General features: G+C 40.4%; 1 protein-coding gene across 3 annotated transcripts in view; it reads left to right on the top strand.

Annotated features, from left to right (window-relative positions):
* The window catches only part of PARVA (parvin alpha), a 156,282-nt gene extending 145,397 nt beyond the window's left edge, over nt 1–10,885 (top strand). For all 3 annotated transcript variants that reach the window (XM_028516060.2, XM_036029054.1, XM_036029053.1), the window contains exon 13: nt 10,482–10,885. In XM_028516060.2, coding sequence (XP_028371861.1) covers nt 10,482–10,558 — 77 coding nt within the window. In that variant the 3' untranslated portion in view covers nt 10,559–10,885. The remainder of the gene's footprint in view (nt 1–10,481) is intronic.
* The last annotated feature ends 508 nt before the right edge of the window (nt 10,886–11,393 follow it).

Raw genomic sequence — 11,393 nt, forward strand, 5'->3', positions numbered from 1 at the left:
TTATTACATTATCCATAAAAACAACTGTAAACCTACTTTTGCTCCACCCTCTATATGTGAAGTGACAGTAACCACAAACCAAAAATCTGTAAGTTATGCAAGAAATAAAGACAAAGGAATCTAAACATAACACCATAGAAGGTCATCAACATAGAAGAGAACAAGAAAATAAGAAACACAGATGAACTACAAAAACAATCAGAAAACAATAAAATAGCAAAAACACACACCTATCAGTAATTACTTTAAATGTAAATGAACAAAATGCTCCAATCATGAGACATAGGGTGGCTGACAAAGTGCAAAGGATTAAAAATCAAAGACAAGAAAACAAGACTAGTACATATGTGGCCTATAAGAAACTCACTTTAGATTGAACGACACACAGAGACTGAAAGTAAAGGGAGGGGAAAGATATTTTATGCAAATGGAAATGGGGAAAAAAGCTATACTTATATCGGATGAAACAGACTTTACAACATAGTCTGTAACAAAAGACAAAGCAGTGCATTTCAATATGATAAGGGATCAATCTAACAAGAGAATATTATATAACTCTTGTAAACAACTATGCAACCAATGCAGGAGCACCTAAACATACAAAGTAATATTGATAGACACAAAGGGAAAGATCGACAGTAATACAGTAACAGAAACAGAAATCAACATGCAGAGAGTGGCCTTAAGTGACACATTAGATCAGACAGATTTGACTTTTTTTTTTAAGAGCATTTCACCTCAAAACAGCACGAGTATTTTGCCATGTATAATGTGCAATCGTTTGCCCAAATTTTTGAGGGAAAATGTACTAAGTACTTAAAAAACCAGCTTTGCTTGTTTTTGATCACTTCAAAGCCCATGTTACCCAAAGTGCAAAAGCAATCACAGTGGACTTGAAAACCCAACTTACTGTGATACCTGGTGGGCTAACCAGCCAACTGCACCCTCTTGATGTATCAGTAAATAAGTCCGTTAAGGCCCTAATGAAGAAAGAGTGGCCATTGTGGATGTAGTCAGCTGGTAATGATTTAACACCTACCAGCAGAATCTAGAAAGTATCCATCGCTCAGGTATGTGATTGGATCCTAAGATCGTGGAATGGTGTCGAGAAGGAAGTGGCTGTGATTTAAAAAATGTGGCATCAGCAACGCTATGGGTGGAACTGAGTACAATGAAATTTCCCAGCATGAGGAAAGTGACTCAGAAGATACCGGTAATATAGAAATTGAAGAAGATGATACTTCTGATATTGACAGTAACAAAGAGTTCTTGGCCTCTATGATGCATAATTATTGTAAAATTTGTTACTGGTACATCAAATTTCTTGTACCTTGTATCTATTCTTGTGCTTTCTAATTATTTGTTACATAAAATTTCTTGTACCATAATATGTTGAAAAATAAATGCAAAAATTCCTTTATAATACAAAAAATAAGCACCTAAATATAAATAAGTAAACAATTGAATTAAAAAACTAAAACAAAAGATATTTTTCCTGAAAGTTTAGCCCAAAAACGTGGGCACACATTATACATGGCAAAATAAAATACATTCTTTTTGACTGTATGTACACGGAACATTTTCCAGGATAGATTACATTAGGGCATAAATCAAGTCTCGATAAATTTAGGAAGACTGAAATCATATCCAGCATCCTTTCTTATTACAACAGTATGAATTTGAAATCAATTACAAGAAGAAAACTGAAAAACACAAACACATGGAGGGAAAATAACATCATACTAAAAAATAAATTGGTTAACAATGAAATCAAAAGATATGTTGAAATAAACAAAAATGGAAATATAACAACCTAAAAAAAAATCTGTGGGAAACAGCCAAAGCAGTTCTATGAGTGAAATTTATAGCAATACAGACCTACCTCAAAAAAACAAGAAAAATTTCATATAAATAACCTATCCTTACACTTAAAGGAACTAGAAAAGAGAAGACTAAACAATACCCAAAATAAGAAGTAAAGAAATGTAAATATTAGAAGGGAGACAAATGAAACAAGTCTTTAAAAAAGCCATAGAGACACAAATAAATAGAAGTATATACCATGTTCATGGATTGGAAGAATTAACATCATTAAAATGTCCATACTACCCAAAGCAATGTATAGATTCAACACAATCCCTATTAAAATATCAATGACTTATTTCAGATATAGAACAAATATTTCAAAAATTTATATAGAACTATAAACAACCCTGAGTAGCCTCAGTAATTTTGAGAAAGAAGAACAAAGTAGGAGGGATCATAATATCTGATATCAAACTGTATTACAAGACCACTGTAATCAAAACAGTCTGATACTAGCATAAGAACAGACACATAGATCAATGGAACAGAATAGCCCAAAAATAAACCCAAGTGTCTATGTCAGTTAATATTTGTTCACCAAAGGGGACAGGAGCATAAAATAGAGTAAAATTAGCTTCTTCAATAAATTGTGTTGGGAGATCTGGACAGCTACATGTAAAAAAATGAAACTTGACCACCAACTTACACCATACACCAAAATAAACTCAAGATGGATAAAAGACTTAAATATAAATCATGACACCATAAAAGTCCTAGAGGAAAACATAGGCAGGAAAATTTCAGAAATCCCACACAGCAATATTTTCACCAACATGTCCCCTCAAGCAAGGGATATAAAGGAACGAATAAACAAATGGGACTACATCAAATTAAAAAGCTTCTGCACAGCTAAAGAAACCATCAGCAAAATGAAAAAGGAACCAACCGTACGGGAAAACGTATTTGTCAATGATACATGGACAAGGGTTTGATCTCTAAATTACATAAAGAACTCACACAACTCTACCCCAGGAAGACAAACAAACCAATTAATAAATGGACAAATGACCTGAACAAACACTTCTCCAAGGAGGACATATGGAGGGCCCAAAGACATATGAAAAGATGCTCAACATCACTAGCCGTCATAAATATGCAAATTAAAATCACTTCACACCAGTCAGAATGGCCATCATTAACATATCAAGAAACAAGTGCTGGCAAGGTTGTGGAGAAAAGAGAAGGAACCCTAGTATACTGTTGGTAGGAATGTGAACTTGTGCAGCCACTATAAAAAACAGTATGGAATTTCCTTAAAGAGACAAAAATGGAAATGCCCTTCGATCCAGCAATTCCACTGCTAGGATTATACCCTAAGACTCTTGAAACACCAATTCAAAAAAACCTGTGCACCCCTATGTTCATAGCAGCATTGTTTACAATAGGCTGGAAACAGCCTAACTGCCCATCAGTAAATGAGTAGATCAAAAAACTATGGTACACTTATACAATGCAATACTACACAGCAGAAAGAAAGAACTCCTACCCTTCGCAGCAGCATGGATGGAACTGGAGAGAATTATACTAAGTGAAATAAGCCAGGCAGTGAAAGACAATACCATATGATCTCACCTATAAATGGAACCTAGTCAACAAAACAAAGAAATGAACAAAATAGAACCAGAGACATAGAAATAAAGAACAAACTGACAGGGGCCAGAGGGGAGGGAGAGAGGGATAAGAGGGGAATGAAAGAGAAGGCTCAAGTGAAGGAACATGTACAGGGGATCCATGGACAGGGGTGATGGTGTGGCGATTGTGTTTGGGAGTGGGGGTTGGATGGGGCAGGGGACAGTAATGGGGCGAGGAGGAAATGGGGACAACTGTAACTGAACAATTTAAAAAAGGCAATAGAAAAGATCAATGAGACCAAGAACTGGTTCATAGAAAAGATAAAATTGGTAAATCTTTAGCAAAACTCTGCAAGAAAAAAAGGGGGGCGACTAAAATTAGGAATGAAAAAGGAGAACTGACTATTGACACAACAGAAATACAAGATAAGAAAATACTGCAATTATATGCCAAGAAATTGGACAACCTGGAAAAAACGTATAAATACCTATAAACATATAGGTTTCCAAGACTGAATGGGGATGAAATAGAAAATCTGAATAGACTGATAACTACGAATAAAATTGAATCTGTAATCAAAAAGCTCCCAACAAACAAAAGATCTGTATCTGATGGCTTCACAGGTGAATTTTACCAAACATTCAAAAAGAGAATTAATACCTATTCATATCAAAATATTCCAAAAATTTTAAGAGGAGGGAAGGCTCCCAACTCATTTTATAAGTTCAGCATTATACTGATACTAAAACTAGACAAAGACACTATAAAAAAAGAAAATTATAAGCCAATATCCCTTATGAATCCCTTATAGATGCAGTGATCCTTAATAAAATATTAGCAAACCAAATTCAGCAATACATTAAAAAGATCATACATGATGAACACATGGGATTTATTCTCAGGATGAAAGGTAGGCTCAAATTCTGCAAATCAATTAATGTGATATACCCCATAAACAAAGTGAAGGATAAAAGTCATATGATCATATCAATAAATGCAGAAAAAGCACATGACAAAATCCAACATCCATTTATAAAAAAACTCTCAGGAGAGTGAGGATAAATGGAACATATATCATCATAGTAAAGGCCATATATGACAAACCCACAGCTAACATCATATTCAATGGTGAAAAGCTAAAAGCTTTTTCTTTAAGATCAGGAACATGACAAAGATGTTCACTTTTGCCAATCCAAATTGGAAAAGAAACGGTAAAACAGTAATTGTTTGTAGATGACATGATACTATATAGAGAGAATCCTAAAGATTCCATACACACACACACACACACAAACTATTGGATAAATGAATTCACTAAGGTAACAGACTACAAAATTAATTTTCAGAATCAGTTGAATTTTTATGTACCAATAATGAACTATCAGAGAAATTAATAAAACCATCCCATTTGCATTGCATCCAAAAGAATAAAATACCTAACAATGAATTTAATCAAGGATGCAAAAGACTGTACTCTGCGAATTATAAGACAGTGAAGAAAGAAAGTTAAGAAGATACAAATAAATGGAAGGATATACCATGCTCATGGACAGGAAGAATTAATATTGTTAAAATGTCCATACTACCCACAGCAATCTCCAGATTCAGTGTAATCCCTATCAAAATAACAATAGCATTTTTCACAGAACTGTGATAAATAATCCTAAAATGTATTGGAACCACAAAAGATTCCATAGTCAAAGCAATATTGAGAAAGAAGAACCAATTTGGAAGTAACAGGCTACCTGATTTCAAACTACACCACAAGGCTATAATAATCAAAACAACATGGTAATCACATAAAAAATATATAGATCAATGGAACAGAAAGGAGACCCCGGAAATAAACCCACACCTATATGGTCAATTAATATATGGCAATAGAGGCAAGAATATACAATAGGGTAAAGACAGTTTCTTCAATAAATGGTGCTGGGAAAACTGGAGAGATACATGCCAAAAAAAAAAAAAGAAAGAAAGAAAAGAAAAAAGAAACAAGACCATTTTTTTATACCATATACAAGAATAAACTCAAAATGGATTAAGGACTTAAATGTAAGACTCCAAACCATAAATCTCCTAGAGGAAAACATAGGCAAGGCACTCTTAGCAATATTTTTTGGTTATGTTTTCTCAGGCAAGGAAAACAAAAGAAAAAATAAACAAATGGGATTCCATCAAACTAGATAGTTTTTTCATAGTGAAGGAAACCATTAACAAAATGAAAAAACCTACTGAATAGGAGAAGATATTCACCAATAATACATCCAATAAGGGGTTAACATCCAAATAAGGAATTCATACAACTTAATACAAAAAAAAAACCCCACAATTTGATTTAAAAATGGACAGAGGACCTGAACAAACATTTCTCCAAAGAGAACATACAGACATGTGAAAAGATGCTCAACATCACTAATCAACAGGGAAGTGCAAATTAAAGCCACAATGCGATATCACCTTGCAGCAATCAGAACAGCTTTCATCAATAAATCAACAAACAACAAGTGTTGATGAGGCTGTGGAGAAAAGCGAGCCCTCATGCACTATTGGTGGGACTGCAAATTGGTGCAGCCACTATGGAAAACAGTATGGAGGTTGCTCAAAAAATTAAAAACAGTAATACCTTATGACCCCGTAATTCTACTTCTGGGTTTTTATCCGATATCCAAAACACTAATTCAAAAAGATATATACACCTCTATGTTTATTGCAGCATTATTCATAACAGCCAAGATATGGAAGTAACCTAAGTGCCCATTGATAAGGTGACTGGATAAATATGATGTGAGATATTTATTTATTTATTTGGCCAGGAAAAAAAGAATGAATTCTTACCCTTTGCAACAATATGGATGCTAACTGGAATAAATCAGACAGAGAAAGACAAATACCATATGATTTCACTTATATGTGGGATCTAAAGAACAAAGTAAACAAACAAAACAGAAACAGACTCATGGATACAGAGAACAAACTGATGGCTGCCAGATGGGAGGGGGTTGGAGGGCCTGGGTGAAAAAGGTGAAGAGATAAAGAAGTAAAAGTTGGTAATTGTAATAATCATGAGGGTGTAAAGTACAGCATAGGGAATATAGTCAATAATGTAATTAACTATGTATAGAGCCATATAGACTTATCAGGGGATCACTTGGTAAATTATATAAATGTCTAACCACTCTTCTATACCACTAAAACTAATAGAATATTGTGTGTCAGCTGTAATTAAAAATGTTTTTAATTAATTTTAGAAAGGATAAGCAGTGGGCATCCCAGACAGGATGCTGCTGCAAGCAGAAGTCCTTCCTGGGGGACAGAGAGTGGCTCAGTTACTGAGACGGCAGAGCATGTAGCTCAGCCCATGCCAGCCCTGGGTCTAGTCCCTACCCCACCAGCTGTGTGACCTTGGCCAGCTTACCCCCCCGAGCCTATTTTCCATGACTATAAAAATGGAACTCCTCGAGACATGAGCATTACAGGATTACATGTGACATGTGATTATGCCTGGTGCACAGCCCTTGGAACCTAATAATGAATGTGAGTGGTTACATTTTATTAAGAGTATGAATTGAGTAATCACTGATGAGGATGAAGTAAACTGGTGTTAGGTTCCAAAGGGTCCTGAGGCCAAGGCAGAAAGTTTGGACTTTATTCTGTAGGCAGCGGGTGTCTAGAAATGGTGCTTGAGCAGGTACGTGATACGATCGGAGCTCTGTTCAGAGAGAGCATTTAGAAGGCAGTGTAAAGAACAGATGTTTAGGTGTGAGGCACCATCGCAGCAGTGAGGGGCCCAGAAGGAAAAAACAGGCTTGGGAGGGACATGGGGATGTCAGCTTTGGAAACCTTGAGGTTGACACCAGGCACTGACCGAGCAGAATTGGAGTTGGGGGGAAGACCAGGAGTGTGATTATATGATGAAAAGTCTTCCACTTGTTGGAAGCCAACACGCCCACAGTGTGGAACACCAGGAAAGCATGTCAAGAAAAGAAAAGGGCTGAGGACAATATCTTGTGGGAATTCCTTTACTTATGAAGCTGGAGAGAAAGCAGGCAGCCCAGAGGAGAGAGGTGGACTGTGAAGGTGCTGGTTGGGACCCCGTTTCCTGTCTCATTCCAGACCTCACTGCTATCATTTATTCTCACTTATTGTCACCTTGTTTTCAGTGTCTGGTCACTGTTAGAGGACGACCTCTAGCAAGGTTGGTGCCCCTTTAGGGTTTCTCTTCCTGGCAAGGCCACTCTAGCATCCTAATGCCATTAGGAATGGACCCTGAGTGTCCTCTGGCCAGATGGTGAGCACCCTACCTCTGGGTAGCGGAGAGTAGTGGGAGAGCTCCGGCCAGCATTTCTACCTGTTTTCTTGAGCTGCTTCGTGTGAAACTTCCTAGTTACAGATTGGAAGAACTCCCTCTGATTCTTCAGTTTTCAGGCATATACTTTCCCCAGGACAGTTTCCCAATGTCAACTAATCTATAGGGATATTATAGGATATTGATGACGTTTCTTGTATGATTATTGAGCTGCTTAATATGAAACTTCCTTACCAATGTGAATGGAAAAACACATCTGTTTTATTTGTTGTTACACCGGGCATGATGCCTGTGCTGAAAATTTCCAGTGCATAAAGAGAGCTGAAATGGTGTTTTATGAAATTGTGCTTTGGGAGAGGTGTGCCCTAGCACTCCCTCTGGTTCCTGTGCTTCTCCCTGGAAAGGGAGGTTCAGTGGTAAATGCTACGGACTTCATTAAACGTGCCAATGTGGGTAATTCTTTGAGCGTGTTTCAAAATCGAATTGGCTGTGGTAGAAGTATTTTTTTTTTTTTAGGGCAAAATGGTTTTAAGGTCAGGAAAACACACTCTCTGCCATGCTGTTTGATACTCAAAGCTCTATTGTACCTTGAAATCCCCTGGAAACTTTGGGTGTGCATCCCAGATGACTTTTGCTGCCCAGGCTTCATAACTTTAATTCCCTGGAAACAGAACGATACCCAGAGGCGGAGCAGCCCAGCTACACTGGGTAGAATGGGTTGGAGAGGGCAAGAGGCTTTGAGGAGCCCATTTAGGAGCCTCTTGCTGTGGCTCCAGGACCACCGTACCTTCCCTTCACTCATGCTCACTCCCTTGATGAGCTCACTTTTTCTCCTCTCTGGCTTTCCAGCAGTTTCTACCTGGGGTAACTTCCTGATCTTAGACTCGAGTGGAATTTAAGAAACACCAAGCCATCAGGGAGGATTACAACCAGCCCCCAGGGTGTAGGAGTGACTCAACAAGAACGGGGCTCAGCCACTGGGTGGGCCCAGGTGGAGGCTCAGACACAGGCAGGAACCAAGGTGGAAGAAGAAAGGGAAGCTAAGTGCCAGGCCTCTCAGGTGCTCCCTGTTGGGAGCCCCTGGTCTGTCAACAGGAGAGCTTGGAGCAGAGTCCAAGCCCAACTGGGGTGGAAGAGGGTCAGCCTGAGACTGGGATAAGGCTCGGAGAGGCACACAGGAGGGGACCTAAGGGTGGGGAGGAGCCCTGAGGAGATTCCCCAGCCTTGGCCCTTAGCATGTAGCCCTATGGGTGCTCATCACTGCAGGACCTGGGGCCTGGGTGCACCTGGCTGTGGCTCCCACATGGGCAAGGGTACCAAGGCTAAGGCCTGGGAGCCAAGCTCAGCCTGACGGAGCCACTAGCCTCTGTTCTCCCTGGTCTGAAGGATCCTCATCCCTAGACAAGGGGGTTGCTAGAATGCTGAAGTCTTCCCCACCTCCCTTTCCACAGCGGCTCAGCCCGATCTCTCTCACCCTTGAATCCCAAAGCATGTATTTTCTTTTATCATTTACCTCATCTGACCTTCTGCACAGTTAGATGTCTTTTTAATCATTTTTACTGTGAAAAATATCACATCTACAAAAAGAAAGGTTCATCAAATACGAATGTTCAGGTTAGTGAAATATTAGCCCGTGAGCCACTGTGCAAGGGTCATCCCAGCTCCCCAGAGTTCCCTCCAATGAGCTTTTTTGGAACATAGTCCTCTCCTTCCATGAAGATAGCTACTCTGCTGGTTTTTATAAGCTTTTGTCTTTTTAATTTCTTTTTTTTTTTTTGCTTTTTCTTATGATTTTATTACCTTAGTGTGCATTCCTAAATAGTAGGCTGAGTTACTTTTTTCATTTATCTTTTGTCTACTTTGGTCATTCAGAGCAAGGCCCACAAAGGAGTGAGTGCAGGACCTGGGCATAGGGGCCTTGGAGGGGGAGAGGTGGCAGAGGGGCTGGCAGAGGGTAAGGGGGACATCCAGAGAAGAAGATGACCACTGAATAAAGGGAAGGGAGGAAAGAAGGGCACAGAAGAAATAGTTGTATAAAAGCTTAGGAACCCATGGTGGAACTTGCCTGAAAATATTGTCCAACTTGCAACCTCAAACCCAGCTGCCTTGCTCTCTATCCTTAATGTGAAACTCTCTGTCCCCTGAGGACACAGGCTTACTGAGTACTGTGAGCCACTCTCTGCCAAGTGGGCTTCTGTGTCCTCCAGGGCCCTCCCAGTAGTCCCAACTGGCCACCTCACCCCACTGTAGCCTCAGGCCCTGCCCTCCTTCCCACCACTCATGGCTGGTCCTGTGGCTGTCCTCAGGTCCCAGGGCCTGAGACTTAAGGCAAAGTCAGACTGGGCCAGGGAAGCACCCTTGTCACTGGGAGATGCTGTTTCCAGGATGAAGGCTGCATCATCTGGGACTGCTTCGTTCTACTGTGCGGTGATACCCCACACCCAGCACCTCCGCTCCTCACTGTTCCCCTGCTCTGGATTCTCACTGCTCGCTTCAACACCCACCCTCCAACACCCACTGGCCTTCAGTCATCCTATGGGCGATGCTCCTCTTTCTCAGCAGGTCAGGGAGCCCTTCTGGGGCACAGAAGGATGTTCTGTGATTGAGGGGGACACCACAAAGGACCATGCTGGGCACACAAAGTGGTGGTGGGTGGATGGAGGAGGCCAAAAGATGGCAACTCTAGGCCACATGGCCCCACTGAAGCATAGCGTATTTTTTGTTTTCTATACAGACATCGTCAACTGTGACCTGAAATCCACACTGCGGGTGTTGTACAACCTCTTTACCAAGTACCGGAACGTGGAGTGAGGGGCAGACGGGAGTGTCCTCCAAACCACCTTGACCTGCTTATCCCTGTTTTCTGCTCTGTGCTCTCCCACAAGCCCAGCTCCCACCCAGAGACAGTGGGAACCGAATTAGAAAGGAAGTGATCGGTAACTCAGTGGGCTGACCCACACCTCTCAGGCCCTACGGTCTGAGCCAGCAGTGGCCTAGGAGGATTGCCTCCCTCCTGGTGCTGGGTCCAGATCTCCCTCAGTGTGATTTGGGATCCAGCCTAGGCCCAAGAGATCCCCACAGAAGATGAAAATAAAGATAACAGTTACCATTTCATGGGTGTAAACTATGTGCCACACACCACGCTCAGTGCTCTGATGTATGTAGCTCACTCGTCCTCAGGGCTTCCTCGGGCGCAGGGGTTATGCTCCCCTTTTACAGACGAGGGTCAGAGAGGTAAAGTGGCTTGCCAGGAGGTGGCGTTTGTTGTTCCTCTGAACAACATATTTGTTAATAACAGCCAATTATGTCACATCCTTTGCATGTCCTATAGTTGTGTGTCTGTGTGTATACCTGCACCCACAAAAAAGCCAGGAGCCCCCTGACCTTACCACCATGTGGGCCAGGTCAGCACTTAGTGAGTCCCACTAAAATTGGCAAATGAAATTTAACCCAATTAAGTGTGTGTGTGTGTGTGTGTGTGAGTGAGGAGTCATGTCCCTCAACTCCTTTGTACAAATGAAAATTACTCTTAATTCCTTCAGATTCGTAATAACCCCATGCTCTGGTTTCAGGGTGACATTTGGGAAGCATTCTTTTAAAATTAATGGAGTGGCACATTTTACAGCTTTTTTTGCTTGATTGCATG

The sequence above is a fragment of the Phyllostomus discolor genome, chromosome 6 (genome assembly GCF_004126475.2).
Source record: "Phyllostomus discolor isolate MPI-MPIP mPhyDis1 chromosome 6, mPhyDis1.pri.v3, whole genome shotgun sequence".
In the NCBI taxonomy this organism is placed as follows: Eukaryota; Metazoa; Chordata; class Mammalia; order Chiroptera; family Phyllostomidae; genus Phyllostomus; species Phyllostomus discolor.